Here is a 19,552-nt window from a genome sequence, read left to right on the forward strand (position 1 = left end):
AATTAAGTCGGGTGACACTGAGGGAATTAGATTAGGAAATGAGACACGTAAAGTAGTAAAGGAGTTTTGCTATTTGGGGAGCAAAATAACTGATGATGGTCGAAGTAGAGAGGATATAAAATGTAGACTGGCAATGGCAAGGAAAGCGTTTCTGAAGAAGAGAAATTTGTTAGCGTCGAGTATAGATTTAAGTGTCAGGAAGTAGTTTCTGAAAGTATTTGTGTGGAGTGTAGCCATATGGAAGTGAAACATGGACGATAAATAGTTTAGACAAGAAGAGAATAGAAGCTTTCGAAATGTGGTGCTACAGAAGAATGTTGAAGATTAGGTGGGTAGATCACATAAGTAAAGAGGAAGTATTGAATAGGATTGGGGAGAAGAGAAGTTAGTAGCACAACTTGACTAGAAGAAGGGATCGGTTGGTAGGACATGTTCTGAGGCATCAGTGGATCACCAATTTAGTATTGGAGGGCAGCGTGGAGGGTAAAAATCGTAGAGGGAGACCAAGAGGTGAGTACACTAAGCAGATTCAGAAGGATGTAGGTTGCAGTAGGTACTGGGAGATGAAGAAGCTTGCACAGGATAGAGTAGCGTAGAGAGCTGCATCAAACCAGTCTCAGGACTGAAGACTACAACAACAACAAGAACATTATGTACTTAGCTGCTAGGTCCTTCCAGAACTGTATATAGTTCAAATGAGTTTCATTATGACTGTCTTAATTGGATTTACTTGTCAAGTATAATTTACATAATGTTTCTTGAAAATAATTATTTATACTGTATGAAGATTTATGTGCCTAATAATTAATAATGTAGGGTGCAAGTTCTGACAGTATAAAAACTTATGAGATTCCTGTCAGTGTACAGCTGTACCGTTATTTTTAGTATTTAAAACAGCTGTTACATGCACATGACAGATATGATGAACAAGAAGCAATCGTAAACAGTAGTCTGCTAATGTTTCGGCTCATTTAAATGGCGGCAGGCCCCGCCCACTGTGGCTTCAAAACGATGTACAGCATCAAGTCTGTAAGGCCATCTCCCTTCTCTTTTTACCGCCATGTTTGTAACGAGCCTCGTCACAGAGGTAACATTAGTTCCCCTCAGATCACTGAAGTTCAGCGCTGTCAGGCTTGGCTAGCACTTGGACGGGTCACCGTCCAGGTCTGCGAGTGCTGTTGGCAAACGGCCAACCATTCTGAGCCCAGTTGAGGAGCTACCTGAGTGAGGAGTAGTGGCATCGGTCAGGAAAACTGACAACAGCCGGGAGAACAGTGTGCTGACCACATGCCCCTCTGCATCCACATCAGGTGAGAGTGACACAGCGGCCAGTCGGTACCATTGGGCCTCAAGCCCTGTTCGGGCGGTGTTTGTGTTTTATGGTCGTAACAAATGGTACTTAAGTTATTCAAATTCCCATTTTGGAATCTACCCACACCACTCGCAGCCTGTGGGTCATTTGGGTGGAAAGTGCAAAGCTCAACAATCGCCAACGCAGCGCTCATTAATAAGGATGTAAACAAAGAGCTAACTGGTGTTCTTTTCTGATTTTTCAGATTTTTCTCCCCGAGAGTGTGGGTATGAAAACAGAAGAAGAATCCCCCAAAGATGAGGAGGTAAGTACTGCATAGTCCGTCTCTCTAACTGTGTGTGAAAGTGTGGGTCAGTTGTGATTCTCCTTGCAACATTTATACAGTGATACAGCACTCTTCGTTAGTTTAACGTTTCCCTTTTTGCAAATAGCTGCAGTGGCTTCTCTGACTAACTGAGCCAGCTATAGACCTATATTGCCGATACAGTCTCTTGTAGAATTTCGGGGCACATTTGATACTCACCTGTTGTGACGTGTCTGGAGACCAAAAATCTCCCCTACAGGAATGGACAGGTGTTCCACAAACAGCGATCGCTTAGAAGACCCACAAAGCAGCAGCCACCAGCGCCCAGGTTGGTGCCACGGAAGGCATTCGATACACTTCTGCGTGGCCACCTAATGAACAGAAGACGAGCCTACAGAATATCAGACCAGATATGTGATTTGATTGAAGAGATCCTAGCAAACACATGACAGCATACCATTCTGAGTGAACAGAATGTTCAGATGTAAAAGTAACTTCGGGCATGGACCAAGAGAATGTTATAGGAGAAGTACTACGTATGACCGTATATACATGGTAGATCACCTGAAACTTGCACCGCAAGTATGGCGGAAACGGAAAGTGCTGTAGGTGTGTGGTTTTCACAGAATGGACTGTTAGTCAGGGGCTCGTGTTGTAGCCAATCAACAGATTGTAATAATACTTAGAAAGTGTATTTTTTCGTGCAGAAGTACACTTTTTAAGTGGAACAATGTCTATTGACATCAACTGACCAAACGTGGGGTAAATTAAAAAGTCATGGTGTTTGTTGCAGGGTTCTAAAGTGACTCGTTTACGAGATATGATTTTTTTGAAAAGTTTCCACACCAACACTTGTTTGTGCCATTCATCCTGTGTAGTTGCTAGGTACGATGTTGTTATGTATAGAAGGGAGAACCGATAGAGGTACTCAAAGTACCCTCCGCCACACACCGTCAGGTGGCTTGCGGATTATGGATGTAGATGTTTGCATGCAGTGTGCATGTGTGCTCCGTGACTTGCTAGTCAGTTAGTGTGTGATTGGCCAACTCTTGTTCAGTGATGAAGCCACATTTATCAATCATGGCCAGGTAAACCGCCGAAACGTGCACTAATGGTCTATTGAAAATACCTGTTGATTTCGTCAGCGTCCATGAAGCGTAAATGTGTGGTGTGGGGTAGTGGACCATCAGCTCAAAAGGTCAGTGTTTCATAGATGGAACACTGAAAGTACACAATTGTCGTGGCCTCCTAACGGATGCTGGAAGACAATCCTCTGCATACTACGAGGATCGTGTACTACCAACATGATGGCTGTCCAGCCCTTAGTGCACAAAGTATTGCAGCATTCTTCATTAATTGTTTCCAAATCATTGAACTGGACACAGAGGATGTGTACCATGGCCGGCCCGTTTCCTGCGTTTGACGCTTGCAGACTTTTTTCTGTGGGGAACCTTATAAATAAATAAAAAACGTTTTTTATTTTAAATTCAGTGCATTAGTATTTGTAAAATGACTCTTAGTGTTCATTAAAAATGACGATCATTCCACTTGGGACCTGTGGAATGGTACATTAGTTTATTTGTTTTAGTTGTAAATATTTGTCATGTATTGTTGTTTTTCTGACATGTTCCACATCCAGGAGGACCTCCTCACTACGGATCAATTGGAATGAAAGTAAATCTAATCTAATCTAAAAGATGCTCTCTGCAAGAGCATGATACGCAACGACGTATTACTGAAGCCTGCTCGGACATTGTAGTGTAACGACGTATAGATTTGTTTAAATGATTTTCATTTGACATATGACCATGTGTAGACTTCGTCACCTACGTCAGTTACAACCCACTTCAAAATTATTTATATTATTTTTAAATTGTCTCAGAATGGTTCTTGAACGAAACTGTAAAACATCATTTGAGTCGTATGCACAGAATTTCGTCACTCGGGCCAATTGGTTTGCGTAAACTTTTTTCAATTTTTAGATGTCGTTTGTTTCTCCTCAGAAATTATATTGATACACGTTATCTGATTTAATCGATATTAGGACCACATTGAATAAACTTTTTGAGATTCAAAGTCGCGATGAACGCTGTCAAAATTCAATAATCTTGTCAAATATGTTATTAATTCCTTCACATAATTATTCATAAATAAATCCTCCGGACACGTATTTCAACTTTAATAGCATCCACTAGTTTATTATCTTCCTACATACAGACGTGAACCTGAGCTTTGACGAGACAAAACTAACATTTTCAATAAGATTAAACTTCCTATGATATCATTGTTGTACAAAACATTACAAATTCTCGATTATTCGGTTTCAGGATCTTCTGTTGCTCTTTGGCTGTCGACCCGCGACGTATAGTGGTCAGCAATTTTCTCTCTGGTCCCGGCAGCGAAGATGCTGTCTCCGTTCGTTGCGCCGCCCTCTCCGTACATGAAACATAAAAAATAAATACAAAACTTTAGACAATTCACAACCATTACAAATATTACAAAAATACATAAACAAAACTAAATTAAACTTATATTCACCTGCAAACTGGGCTGACACTGGTGGATGGGTGACGCTTCAATTTCGTCCCACTACAACATCTCCATTGAAATGCTAGCATATGTACAGAAGTCGTTTCATACCAGACTGGAAGCACGTATTGTCCATGCCAGTGGGTCAATTTGAACACAACCTGTGACGGACAGTTGTCTCGTTTCTGGTCAGAATCCACATAACTAGTCGATGCACTTGTGTTTTTTAGTGGTGGCTGCCACAGGTATTGTACAAGTCTTGTTGTGGAAAGTTTTCAAAATTTAATATCTCATAAACAGGTAGCGCTAGAATCTTGCAACAAACACCACTGACATTCTAGGAGGGTAATCCCAAAAGTAAGGTCTCCTATTTTTTTTTATAAGTACATAGACCTGTTTATTTCTTCAATGGTTGACATCAGTATACAGCTTGAACATTTAGCTATTTTTCGACATAATCACCATTTCTGTCGATGCATTTTTGTGGACGCTGTGCCAGTTTTTGTATGCCCATGTCGTACCAGCTCTGCGCCATACTGTTCAGAAAGTTATGAACCTCTTCTTTCACTTCGTCGTCGGAGCTGAATCGCTTTCCGGCCAAATGTTCTTTTAACCTAGGGAACAGGTGACAGTGACTGGGCCCCAAGTCAGGACTATAGGGTGGGTGGGTGGGTGATTGTGTTCCACTGGAACTGTTGCAGGAGAGCAAAGGTTTGCCGAGCGATGTGTGGGCGAGCGTTGTCGTGGAGAATGTGTACGCCCTTGCTCAACATTCCTCTTCTCCGGTTCTGAATTGCCCGTTTGAGTTTTTTCAGAGTCTCACAGTAACTGTCAGCCGTCCCAGTGGGCATAAAGTCGACCAACAATACCCCTTTCTGATCCCAAAGAAACGGTTGCCATGACTTTACCGGCAGATTGCGTTTGTTCGAATTTCCGCGGCTTTGGAAGAAGAATACCGCCACTGGCGTGATTGTTGCTTGGTCACAGGTGTAAAGTGGAATGCCCAGGTTTCGTCACCCGCGACAACTGAGTCCTGAAAGTTGTCCTGTTCAGCTGCAAGGCGGTGAAGAAATGCGCGGGAAGCATCGACTCGTTGCCGCATGTGGTCCTCAGTCAGCATGCGTGGCACCCATCTTGCGCACGCCTTCTGCTAGTTCAATGGTTCCGTTAAAATTCTGAGCGGTGCTTCGGGAAACCTCAGGAACCAACGTGCAGAGACCATCCAGTGTGATCCGCCGATCTTCACGCATGCTGTGCTCAACCTTCAACACCGTCTCCTCAGAAACTGACGGTCTCCCGCTCCTTTGCTCGTCGTGAATTTCGGTCCGACCAGCTGCAAACTCTCTACACCACTTACGAACATTTTTAACATCCATGCACGACTCACCGTGCACGTCCGTCAATGGATTTCAGTCGGCGCAGTGCCCTTTGAGTTCAAAAGCCTAATAACTGCGCGCAATTGGCGCATGGCGTGTAACATCCAACAGGAACACCATTGTCAATGGCTGCCAAGCCAAGTTTGAGCGCCTCAGCGCGGCGTGCGCATGTTCACACACAGCGCGTGAAGCACTCTTCATAACAGTGCGCCGCGTGGGATTAGCCGAGCGGTCTAGGCGCTGCAGTCACGGACTGCGCGGCTGGTCCCGGCGGAGGTTCGAGTCCTCCCTCGGACATGGGGGTATGTGTTTGTCCTTAGGATAATTTAGGTTAAGTAGCATGTAGTCAAAGTAAATCGGGTGATGCTGAGGGGATTAGATTAGGAAATGAGACACTTAAAGTAGTAAAGGAGTTTTGCTATTTGGGGAGCAAAATAACTGATGATGGTCGAGATAGAGAGGATATAAAATGTAGACTGGCAATGGCAAGGAAATCGTTTCTGAAGAAGAGAAATTTGTTAACATCGAGTATAGATTTAAGTGTCAGGAAGTCGTTTCTGAAAGTATTTGTATGGAGTGTAGCCATGTATGGAAGTGAAACATGGACGATAACCAGTTTGGACAAGAAGAGAATAGAAGCTTTCGAAATGTGGTGCTACAGAAGAATGCTGAAGATAAGGTGGGTAGATCACGTAACTAATGAGGAGGTATTGAATAGAATTGGGGAGAAGAGAAGTTTGTGGCACAACTTGACTAGAAGAAGGGATCGGTTGGTAGGACATGTTTTGAGGCATCAAGGGATCACAAATTTAGCATTGGATGGCAGCGTGGAGGGTAAAAATCGTAGAGGGAGACCAAGAGATGAATACACTAAGCAGATTCAGAAGGATGTAGGTTGCAGTAGGTACTGGGAGATGAAGAAGCTTGCACAGGATAGAGTAGCATGGAGAGCTGCATCAAACCAGTCTCAGGACTGAAGACCACAACAACAACAACAACAACAACAGTGTGTAAGCTTAGGGACTGATGACCTTAGCAGTTAAGTCCCTTAAGATTTCACACACATTTTCATAACAGTGTGACCAACTGTCACACAAGCAGAGTTCTGTACTTACAAAAAAATAGGAGACGTTACTTTTGGGATTACCCTCGTAATTTACCCTACTTTTAGTTGTTAATGTCAATAGGCGTTATTAGATTAAAAAAGTGTATGTTTACACAAGAAATACACTTTCCAAGTATTATTACAATCCTTTGATTGACTAACAGTATGACCCCCAGACTTCCAATCCATTATGTGAAAAACCACACATCAATAGCAATATTTGCGATGCAAATTTTACGTGATTTACCCTGTATAAATGAGCTAGTAGGTAATGGCAGAAATTCCTGGGGTTTGTAGCGGATGAAGCTGCCGTTTACAGAGAAGTCACCTTGCTAGAAAATTGTAGCAGAATACAGGCGGACCTGCAGAGGATCGACACTTAATGCAGGGAGTGGCCAGCGAAGCACAACATAATCAAATGTAACATATTGTGCGGAAATAGTAATACAGATCATTATTGTATGATTACACTATCAGTGGAAGTATTCATGTGTTTAAAATACCTATGAGTATACGTAGAAAGTGATTTAAAATTGGATGACCACTTAAAATTAAATGCAAGTAGAGCAGAGGAAATCCTTGAGCATGAGGTTGCAAGCGCAATATTTGGTAAGACCCATTTGAAAGTGTTGTTTTACCAATTACGACAGCAAAAATGACTCACCACGCGCATCTGGAGTGCGACAGAAAATGAGTGTCCGAGAGATGCCACGATTAACCATCTATGGGATGTATGTGTTACACTTCACAAAATGGACGTCGTCGACATTCAAGAAATGTTGAAAACAAACCATTTGACTTGCACCATGAATGCCGAATGAGAAATGGTGCGACACAGTGATTACAAAGATTCGCGCCGGCCGCGGTTTAAGTAGTTCTAAGTTCTAGGGGACTGATGACCTCAGATGTTAAGTCCCATAGTGCTCAGAGCCATTTGAACCATTTTTGAACAAAGATTCGCACCGCGAAGATCGAACATGAAATCCTTGCGAGTTACAAACAGTGCAGGACGTTCAGCTAGGTAACTACTCATAAAGAACTCATACAGAATAATATTGGTGTAACGGGATGGTGAGAACTGATGGAATGTGATGGCGTGCAGCCGAATGGGAAACAGTCTGTCATGGAGCTTAACATCCAGAGGCTGAGTTCGTCCAGTGGCTCCATAAGGGATGAATTGCAATGTGACGCACTTTTGAGGAGAGATACTTTGTTCTAAAGGAGTACAATTTTTATACACAGACTAGGACTCAAGCAAAAGCAAGTTATTTTGACCAGACGTTGGCCAAAAGCAGTGCCCATACCATTGTTGTAGTTCTCTTACGCACATATTCCCACTCTGTCTTGCGAGGACACAAATACACTCCTGGAAATGGAAAAAGAACACATTGACACCGGTGTGTCAGACCCACAATACTTGCTCCGGACACTGCGAGAGGGCTGTACAAGCAATGATCACACGCACGGCACAGCGGACACACCAGGAACCGCGGTGTTGGCCGTCGAATGGCGCTAGCTGCGCAGCATTTGTGCACCGCCGCCGTCACTGTCAGCCAGTTTGCCGTGGCATACGGAGCTCCATCGCAGTCTTTAACACGGGTAGCATGCCGCGACAGCGTGGACGTGAACCGTATGTGCAGTTGACGGACTTTGAGCGAGGGCGTACAGTGGGCATGCGGGAGGTCGGGTGGACGTACCGCCGAATTGCTCAACACGTGGGGCGTGAGGTCTCCACAGTACATCGATGTTGTCGCCAGTGGTCGGCGGAAGGTGCACGTGCCCGTCGACCTGGGACCGGACCGCAGCGATGCACGGATGCACGCCAAGACCGTAGGATCCTACACAGTGCCGTAGGGGACCGCACCGCCACTTCCCAGCAAATTAGGGACACTGTTGCTCCTGGGGTATCGGCGAGGACCATTCGCAACCGTCTCCATGAAGCTGGGCTACGGTCCCGCACACCGTTAGGCCGTCTTCCGCTCACGCCCCAACATCGTGCAGCCCGCCTCCAGTGGTGTCGCGACAGGCGTGAATGGAGGGACGAATGGAGACGTGTCGTCTTCAGTGATGAGAGTCGCTTCTGCCTTGGTGCCAATGATGGTCGTATGCGTGTTTGGCGCCGTGCAGGTGAGCGCCACAATCAGGACTGCATACGACCGAGGCACACAGGGCCAACACCCGGCATCATGGTGTGTGGAGCGATCTCCTACACTGGCCGTACGCCACTGGTGATCGTCGAGGGGACACTGAATAGTGCACGGTACATCCAAACCGTCATCGAACCCATCGTTCTACCATTCCTAGACCGGCAAGGGAACTTGCTGTTCCAACAGGACAATGCACGTCCGCATGTATCCCGTGCCACCCAACGTGCTCTAGAAGGTGTAAGTCAACTACCCTGGCCAGCAAGATCTCCGGATCTGTCCCCCATTGAGCATGTTTGGGACTGGATGAAGCGTCGTCTCACGCGGTCTGCACGTCCAGCACGAACGCTGGTCCAACTGAGGCGCCAGGTGGAAATGGCATGGCAAGCCGTTCCACAGGACTACATCCAGCATCTCTACGATCGTCTCCATGGGAGAATAGCAGCCTGCATTGCTGCGAAAGGTGGATATACACTGTACTAGTGCCGACATTGTGCATGCTCTGTTGCCTGTGTCTATGTGGCTGTGGTTCTGTCAGTGTGATCATGTGATGTATCTGACCCCAGGAATGTGTCAATAAAGTTTCCCCTTCCTGGGACAATGAATTCACGGTGTTCTTATTTCAATTTCCAGGAGTGTATTAGGTCTACAACTTTGCTTCCTCCGTTTTGCAATAGACGGCAGTAGTGGCAAGTGGGGTTCGGGTGGATGGCCATAGGTGTAATACAATAAGCTTAGGCATCTGTAAAAATAATGCCATAAAAATATTAGTCGATTTGTGATTGCATCATAAGGTTATTCTCGATTAAGTACATCAACTTACGTACCCATTTCTGCCGCGTTGGATTAGCCGAGCGGTCTCAGGCGCTGCAGTCGCGGACTGTGCGGCTGGTCCCGGGCGTAGGTTCGAGTCCTCCCTCGGGCATGGGTGTGTGTGTGTGTGTGTTTGTCCTTAGCATAATTTAGGTTGAGTAGTGTGTAAGCTTAGGGTCTCAGGCGCTGCAGTCGCGGACTGTGCGGCTGGTCCCGGGCGTAGGTTCGAGTCCTCCCTCGGGCATGGGTGTGTGTGTGTGTGTGTGTGTGTTTGTCCTTAGCATAATTTAGGTTGAGTAGTGTGTAAGCTTAGGGACTGATGACCTTAGCAGTTAAGTCCCATAAGATTTCACACACGTACCCATTTCTCGCCATTTGCGGGAAGTTTTAATTTTCTGCTTTGACATGAAAAAATCTGCGGCTGTGGCTCTTAAAATGCTGGGTGAGACCAATGGTGAGGGAACTATTATTGGAAGAACGTACAGAGATTGTTTTCAACGCCTCAAGAACGGTGATTTTGATGTCTAAGACCGCCATGACGATGGAAGACAGAGCGTTTTGGTAGCTACTCAAACAGACGAAGACAGTCACAGGACATCATTATCGAAAGCAGTTGATGCGTTCGAGCCCAGCACTGAAACACAGACGGCCACAATACAGCGACAGACATGTAAAGGTCATTTTGCAGCAGGTCAGTGCTCGGCCCCATGTCGAAAAACCCGTCAAAATATACATGAAAACGTTGAAATGAGAAGTCGTATCCCTCCCACCGTATCCTCTATACGTTGCTCTCTCTGGCTACGTTTTTCGATCAGTGGCATACATTCTTGCTGACCAGCACGTCCGATCATATGAACAAGTGCAAAATTGAATCTGTTCGTGGATCCTCACAAAAGACGCCCAGTTCTTCCGCCACGGGATTTCGTATGCTGTCCGAAAAATGGGAGAATGTAGTGGCCAGCGATGGGCAATACTATGAATCGTAATTTTTTTTTGTAAGTTTTTCACAATAAAGCCCCGAACTTCGAGAAAAAACGGCGGAAGCAAAGTTGTAGACCTAGTATTCCTTAGGCCGGTATTACACTATCAAATATCTTTGTCCAATATCTTTGTCCAATATCTTTGTCAAAGATATTTGATAGTGTAATAGGGACTTTGTCAAATGTCGTCCAATATTTGCTCAAATCTAGGGCGTCGCTGTATATTTGATCAAAGAAACCGCTTGTCTTCTGTTCACTGCAATGTGACATGTTACCACATGGAGCGCTAGCATCGCTGCAGCGTTCTGTCGTCTGCAGTGTTTTTATAAGCATTGCCGGTAAATACAATTGGTGTGTGCCGACAACTACAAAATTAATAGAGATGCCTGAAGCTGATGAGGCGCTTTACAACGTGAGGCACCCTGAATACAAAAATAGATTAAGAAGATTGGAGACCTAACCTGACCTAATCTAACCTAACATAACCCTCTCCTGTAGCAAGGAATCGGAATGTTATAGTGAGCCTGTCTTCTGAAGATGTAGCAGTTCTTAAGTGAATATTGTGCTTTGTGATATGAGGATACACTTCATTGAGCACATACAGAAACGTATGCTCATCCATTCTTAAGTAATTGATGTACGACTTGACGTCTTCCACTATAAGCTCACGTAACAAGTTTTGTTGAATGCTTTTATCGTGTCGTCGTAAAACCCACGGCTTCACCCAGATTAGATTAGTTTTTAGTTCCATAGATCCGTGCTGAGGAGATCCTCGTGGATGTGGAACATGTCGATTTTTTTTAAGCTGAAATAACAATACTAATAGTATGAATAAATACATCATTTGTTTCTATTAAAAATTTCGCCAATGGAGTAGAAGGAGTTGGCCAGTAGTAAGTCTTTCAGGCTCCTTTTAAACTGATCTTTATTTCTAACTAAATTTTTTATGTTTCCTGGCAAATTATTGAAGATGAGTGTTCCTGAGTGTTTGTTGGAAAAAGAGATATATTATTTACCACAAATTTCATTAAGAAGTAAATATACTGAGAGCCAGTAGTTAGTATACCCAGTTCTTTGAAGAGGTTTCTGCAGGAGGTCCGTGAATTTACTCCACAAATAATACGTATTACACGCTTTTGGACCTTGAAAACTTTTGTTTGACTTCAAGATTTACCCCAAAATATTATCCCATATGACATTATGGAATGAAAGTATGCAAGCTTTTTCATTTTTATGTTGCCTATGTCTGCTAACACTCGAATTGCAAATACATATTTGTTAAGGCCTTTCTGCAGTTCTGTGGTGTGCTCCTCCCAACTGAATCTATTATCAAGTTGTAATCCCAGGACTTTTAAGACTGTCAACCTCGTATGTATGGTTCCATTTTTTCCCTCAACTTCTTTTCCGCATGTGCACACAATGCAATTGGAGTACGTAGAACTGCTGCGGTTAATAACAAGTTGTTGTCAGCCATCTTGAACTTTGACGAAAAATTTGATGACAGTGTAATACCCCTTCTAGCGCTACCTCAAAGATCTTTGTCAAATATATTGGACGGAATATTGGATCACATTTTTGATCAAATCTTTGACAAAGAAATTTGATAGTGTAATACCGGCCTTACTGCTCTTGCATGATCGCGCACACGAGGAAGACTCATAGGGGGCAGAGCACCTCCAACTTCCCGCAGTTCAATAAACAACTTTCTATTCAATTTACCATCAAGATTAACAGCCTGAATAACAGTATGTGGTCCGCAGCTCGTAGTCGTGCGGTAGCGTTCTCGCTTCCAGCGCCCGGGTTCCCGGGTTCGATTCCCGGCGGGGTCAGGGATTTTCTCTGCCTCGTGATGACTGGGTGTTGTGTGATGTCCTTAGATTAGTTAGGTTTAAGTAGTTCTAAGTTCTAGGGGACTGATGACCATAGATGTTAAGTCCCATAGTGCTCAGAGCCATTTGAACCATTTTGAACTGTATGTGAATGCGTTAAGGCATTGATGTTAGATGACCTCTATACAACTCTCTTGGTACCTCTAATTTCCAGGTTTCCCTTCATACGCATTTCATATGCAACGAAGTTGAAAACCAATTCCTCATTGAATGAGGGGATAAGTTATGAGGGGATAAGTTTGTTTACCCCGTCTACAAATTTTCGGGCCGATTCCCCAGTTTGCTGTCGATCGTCAACTTGACACTTTGTTTGAAATTTCGTTGTCTTATCAAAACAGACTGCAAAACGATTTAGAAAAGATATATGAATCGTGCGAAAGTTGGCAGTTGATCCTAAATAATGAAAAGTATGAAGTCATCCACACGAGTGCTGAAAGGAATCTGTTAAACTTCGGTTACACGATAAATCAGTCTAATCTGAAAGGCGTAAATTCAACTAAATACCCAAGTATTACAATTACGAACGACTTAAATTGGAAGGAACACGTAGAAAATGTTGTGGCGAAGACTAACGAAAGACTACGTTTCATTGGCAGGACACTTAGAAAATGTAACAGACTTACTAAGTAGACTGCCTACACTACGTTTGTCCGTCCTCTTTTTCAATACTGCTGCGCGGTGTGTTATCCTCATCAGATAGGACTGACGGAGTACATTGAAAAAGTTCAAAGAAGGGCAGCACGTTTTGTATTATCCCGAAATATGGAAGAGAGTGTCACAGAAATGATACAGGATTTGGGCTAGACATCATTAAAAGAAGGGCGTTTTTTGTTGCGACGGAATCTTCTCACGAAATTCCAGTCACCAACTTTCTCCTCCGAATGCGAAAATATTTTGTTGACGGCGACCTACATAGGGAGGAATAATCACCACAATAAAATAAGGGAAATCAGAGCTCGTACGGACAGATATAGGTGTTCATCCTTTCCGCGCGCTATATGAGATTGGAATAATAGAGAATTGCGAAGGGGGTTCGATGAACCCTCTGCCAGGCACTTAAATGTAATTTGCTGAGTATCCATGTAGATGTAGACATGAAGATGTAGATGTTACGTCATTCAATTCTGTAGCACTCTTTGAAGGTATGCAGTCGTAATCGATGTCGGTAACAATTTGATGCACATAAGGTAGTAAGGTCATTGTCATGCACATCCTTTAAAGTGTGTCGAGCATCATTGAAATATGCAAACACCAGTTTTTGTAACAAGTGTGCCTTCCCCACCGCTCAATATCGTTTCTCTTATGCACTACATGGCCATATTGCTGCGAACTTATTCGAAATCTGTTCATAATTTTTTTTTTTTTTTTTTTACTAACAAGGGAACCTCCCCATCGCACCCCCCTCAGATTTAGTTATAAGTTGGCATAGTGGATAGGCCTTGAAAACTGAACACAGATCAATCGAGAAAACAGGAAGAAGTTGTGTGGAACTATGAAAAAAAGGCAAAATATACAAACTGACTAGTCTATGTGCAAGATAGGCAACATCAAGGACAACCTCGGGTCAGTAGCGCTGTGGTCTCGTGGTTAGCGTGAGCAACTGCGGAACGAAAGGTCCTTGGTTCAAGTCTTCCTTTGCGTGAATATTTTAATTTTTTATTTTCAGACAATTATGTGACGCACATGCCGTCACCAGTGTCATATAGAATATATCAGAAGTGTTTTCCTGTGGAGCAATCGGTTGACCTATGACCTTGCGATCTAATGTTATCGGTTCCCATTGGAGAGGCACGTCCTTTCGTCTACTAATCGCACGGTTTTGCGGTGCGGTCGCAAAACACAGACACTAAACTTATTACAGTGAACAGAGACGTCAATGAACGAACTGACAGATCATAACTTTGCGAAAAAAAAGAAGTAAATTTTCACTCAAGGGAAGACTTGAACCAAGGACCTTTGGCTCCGCAGCTGCTCATGCTAACCACGGGACCACGACGCTCCTGTGCTCACATTATCCTTGAAGTTGCTTATCTTGCGCATGGACTACTCAGTTTGTATATTTTTGCTTATTTTTTTCATAGTTCCACACAACTTCTTCCTGTTTTCTCGATTGATCTATGTTCAGTTTTTCAAGGCCTATCCACTGTGCCAACTTATAACTAAATCTGAGGGGTGTGCGATGGGAAGGTTCCCTTGTAAGCTGCGGATGGTATCGCATGTACGTAATTACGTTTAGTACCCGTTCCCTGGACAATGATTGTCCCTTACTACAAAATGGTTCAAACGACCCTAAGCACTATGGGACTTAACATCTGAGGTCATCAGTCCCCTAGACTTAGAACTACTTAGACCTAACTGACCTAGGGACATCACACACATTCATCCCCGAGGCAGGATTCGAACCTGCGACCGTAGCAGCAGCGCGGATCCGGACTGAAACGCCTAGAACTTCTCGGCCAGAGCGGCCGGCTCCCTTAGTACATTTCAGTGGGGATTTGTGGCTCCCTGTCTGACAAGGATGATGAACTACACGCTCGACACCTGCTTCAGTTCCACTTTCACTTGTTAAGCATATATCGTCGTCATTGTACTCCTCGTGTCCATTGTTCACACAGTCGAGCATGTGAAGACCCCAGAGGTCAAGGGGTCTCAGTGACAAAATCATAGTTTCGAGAAAACGCAAGTCAAAGTTTAACTGTTTTCATAGGAAGGGACATGAGATTTTCGCCATTTCGAACATTTCAGACGAATACTCGAGTCTTTAGCCTTTTATTACTAACCACACCCGGTTCATAGTTAATGGGTACAAAGAATGGACAATACGAACTTAGAACCCTTTACCTCTCACTTACAGTAGAATACGAGGCGTGTTTTTTTTAAGTAAGTACCGTTTTGAAATTAAAAAAAGACGTGCTAAGATATCTCAATAATTTTATTTTTACATGACAGCCTGTACCCTAATCTACGCACTGACGCCATTACAGTCTGATTCTTCCTTGTTTACATTGTGTACTGAGTGTTTAAGATGCCTCCGATAATCTTGAGTCCCGCCGAATGTGAAGTACGGGCTGCTATAAGATTTCTTAGTGCTAAAGGCCTAAAAGCGATCGATATTCATCGTGAGATCTGTGCAGTTTACGGTGAGAGCATTAAAAGATGGCCGCACAAATGTGCATGATGAACAAATGAGTGTACGTCCTTCGGTCGTTAATGAAAGTTTGGTGCAGGAAATGGATAATAAGGTGGGAGAAAACAGACGCTTTACGGTTTCCTCCTTGCGGCATGACTTTCCTAATATTCCTCGTCGTGTTTTGTATGGACCGCGCGACTGCTACGGTCGCAGGTTCGAATCCTGCCTCGGGCATGGATGTGTGTGATGTCCTTAGGTTAGTTAGGTTTAAGTAGTTCTAAGTTCTAGGGGACTGATGACCACAGTAGTTAAGTCCCATAGTGCTCAGAGCCATTTTTGTTTTGTATGGCACTGTGACCGAGCACTTGAATTACCGAATACTGTGCGCACGTTGGGTACCGAAAATGTTGACGGATGTGGACAAAACCAAACGTTTAGACAGTGCATTGATTTTCCTTGAGCGGCACCACAACGACGGTGATGAGTTCTTAAGCCAAATTGTTGCGGGCGATGAAACGTGGGTGGCCTACGTCACGCCAGAATCAAAGCAACAGTCCACGGAATGGCGGCATTCAGATTCACCCAGAAAAAGTGAAGTTTAAGCAAAGAATTTCTGCCCGGAAAATAGTGTGCCCAGTTTTTTGGGCCAGAAAAGGAGTATTGCTTGTGGAATTTCTGCCTCGTAATGAGACAATCAATGCAGCAGCTTACTGTAAGACGTTGCACAATCTGCGCCGTTCAATTCAGAACAAAAGACGTGGCAAGTTGAGCAAGGGCGCCGTTTTGCTGCAAGACAATGCCCGTCCGCGTGTGGCGAATCAGACCAAAGATCTCATCACATCTTTCCGATGGGAAACTCTAGATCATCCTCCGTACAGCCCCGATCTTGCGCCCAGTGACTACCGTCTGTTCCTGCACTTGGACAGTCAGCGCCTTCAAGACGATGACGAAGTCAAAACAGTGGTGATGCAGTGGTTAACAAGTCAGGCGGCAGACTTCTCTGAGGAGGGTATTCAAAAACTGGTACAACGTTATGACAAGTGCCTCAATATTCACGGAAATTATGTAGAAAAGTAGAATAAAGTACAGGCTTTCACGAAAAAAAATTATTGACATATCTTAGTGCGTCTTTTTTTAATTTCAAAACGGTACTTACTTAAAAAACACGCCTCGTAAAATGATAATACTCAGAGTACATATTCAACACAACAGACATTTATTTTTATAACAGGATACAGTATTGCATCAATAGTGTACTGATTGATTTACAAAATACAAATATTCGGGTTTAACGCTCATCAACATGTATCACAATCGTCATTTGTGTCGTAGATGTTGTTACACAAGTCCGTAGTGACATCATCATCATCCACATGAGTACTAGGTGCAAATGGTTTACCAGTCTATGTTTCATGGGATAAACGTTTATAAAATTGGTGGTGTATCGGTGGCACAAATTGCAGAATTTCCATCACGTTTTCATATTTTGTGTATTGTTGCCTTCACAGCAATGGCTTGTAGACAGGGAAGTTGTTGAGACATTTTTCCTGTTTATTATTTTTTCTTTGGCAGTTTCTGGTAAGGCAGAATACCTTCAGCTGATGTTGTCATATTAAAAAGGGTATTTGGATTTGCCTTTTCAAAATGAAGTACCTCCATTCCTCAAATGCGTGGCAGTCTTCCTAAAGTATCGGATTAGTGGTTGAAGATCAATGTGAAGTCTTCATCCGTCATTTTAGTAACAACAAATTTTCGACTTGCTGCGGCGGCCATATTCATCCAGTCTTGTGCTACATAAATGTCACGTTGGTTCCTCTTTCTTTTAAGTTCAATGATCCCGAAGTCCTGAGCACATTCATTGTATGAACGTCCAGAAATGAGGGAATTGTGATCAACAGTTTGAATTTGAGTGTTCGTAACAATATAACACAAAAATTTTACTATTACATGGCTCTTGTTTTGGCTTCCACAGTTGTCACTAAAGGCTGAGACGTGCTTCACGGTGTGAGGAAGACTCTGGATATACTTCAGCAGGCAAGATGCCAAGATGCTATCTCCTGGCAACCCCTACTTGCCTCTCCTTCATGCCACATAAACATACGGGCAGTACCACTGGTTAGGTTGTGAATATTGAGGTTGTACGCCCACAACTATCGCATATATTGGGCTTCCGAGTTCATCACATGTGGTGTCGGCAACGTCTTTTGAAGATCAAAGCGTATTGAAGCATGGTTGTTCTTCAATTCCTTGCATTTCGTTTTGGCTTCTTTTCCTGTTTCTGCCTTCTTGAGATGAAATTCTTTTCCTGCTTCAGCTGCCTTTATTTTCATCAGGCGTGCTATGTACAACTTTCATTTGCAGCCTGTTACAAGTTAAACAGGTATCGGTATGAGGCCTGAGAAAGCTTAGGTTATGTTCCGTCCTGAATATATGACTGTACAAACTTTCACTTTCAGGTTTCACTTTTTTGTCTTCGTGGCAAATTGTTTTATACATTTTATTATCATTGCCACACTTAAGTTTGAATGTAACTACTTTCTGTTTGGAGCTTTTGCTCTATTATAATGGCTTGAGTACATCGGGAATCTTCTTATATGTTCCTTGATTATTGCAATTCTATTTGCTGGAATTTTATTTGGGGGCTCCTTCCTTCCCCATTAGTCACCTGGCGAACTGCCATATGGGTTTGATTTCTTGTTAATGATAACGTTTCTTACCCTTTTGTTACACATGTCAAGCGTTTTTACAAAAAAGATTTTGCACACTCCTAAACCGACCAGTTTATAAATACATGATCATCTCTGTGCGTAACAGCTGTCGTTTTTTTCTTCAAGACAGGCTGTATGTCTACGGCACAATTCGAGAACGATTTCTGAAGTTCCCAGCTACCTAGTTTCCAATAATCCCTAAATATTACTTCCCTCTGCTCATGGAATATTTTCATTACATTCGTAATGGCACAGGTGATTGTATTCACGTAACTTTTTAGCCCCATGCAGCAACATATTACGATCAACATAAGTCTGTCCTCTGTTCCTCGATGTCTTCCTCTTCTGAGATTTCCAGGTGTGCTCCCTTCTTACCGTTTTTTTCCCGGGCTGAGGTTCATGAAAAATAGCACCGGCCGGCAAGTCCTCAATTTGACCAGCTCTTCGTTCTGCTTCTTCTGCTTCTCCTGTCATCTAAAAATACTGTGTACTAAATCAGGGTTTTTGTAATGTCGGCTAACAACGTTGTGGTATCCTAAACTGTATTAAAATATAAACACAAAAATAAAGACGTTACATACACTACTGGCCATTAAAATTGCTACACCACAAAGATGACGTGCAACAGACGCGAAATTTAACCGACCGGAAGAAGATTCTGTGAAATGCAAATGATTAGCTTTTCAGAGCATTCACACAAGGTTCGCGACGGTGGCGACACCTACAACGTGCTGACATGAGGGAAGTTTCCAACCGATTTCTCATACACAAACAGCAGTTCACCGGCGTTGCCTGGTGAAACGTTGTTGTGATGCCTCGTGTAAGGAAGAGAAATGCGTACCATCACGTTTCCGACTTTGATAAAGGTCGGATTGTAGCCTATCGTGATTGCGGTTCATCGTATCGCGACATTGCTGCTCGCGTTGGTCGAGATCCAATGACTGTTAGCAGAATATGGAATCGGTGGGTTCAGGATGGTAATACGGAACGCCGTGCTGGATCCCAACGGCCTCGCATCACTAGCAGTCGAGATTACAGGCATCTTATGCGCACGGCTGTAACGGATCGTGCAGCCACGTCTCGATCCCTGAGTCAACAGATGGGGACGTTTGCAAGACAACAACCATCTGCACGAACAGTTCGACGACGTTTGCAGCAGGATGGACTATCAGCTCGGAGACCGTGACTGCAGTTACCCTTGACGCTGCATCACAGACAGGAGCGCCTGCGATGGTGTACTCGACGACGAACCTGGGAGCACG

General features: G+C 43.7%; 1 protein-coding gene across 4 annotated transcripts in view; it reads left to right on the forward strand.

Moving 5' to 3' along the window:
• Positions 1-19,552, forward strand: part of LOC126426955 (zinc finger protein 436-like) — a 273,690-nt gene that overhangs the window by 96,566 nt on the left and 157,572 nt on the right. For all 4 annotated transcript variants that reach the window (XM_050089068.1, XM_050089069.1, XM_050089070.1 and 1 more), the window contains one exon: positions 1,557-1,616. In XM_050089068.1, coding sequence (XP_049945025.1) covers positions 1,557-1,616 — 60 coding nt within the window. The remainder of the gene's footprint in view (positions 1-1,556; positions 1,617-19,552) is intronic.

Source organism: Schistocerca serialis, chromosome 11 (assembly GCF_023864345.2).
Source record: "Schistocerca serialis cubense isolate TAMUIC-IGC-003099 chromosome 11, iqSchSeri2.2, whole genome shotgun sequence".
NCBI classification, from domain to species: domain Eukaryota; kingdom Metazoa; phylum Arthropoda; class Insecta; order Orthoptera; family Acrididae; genus Schistocerca; species Schistocerca serialis.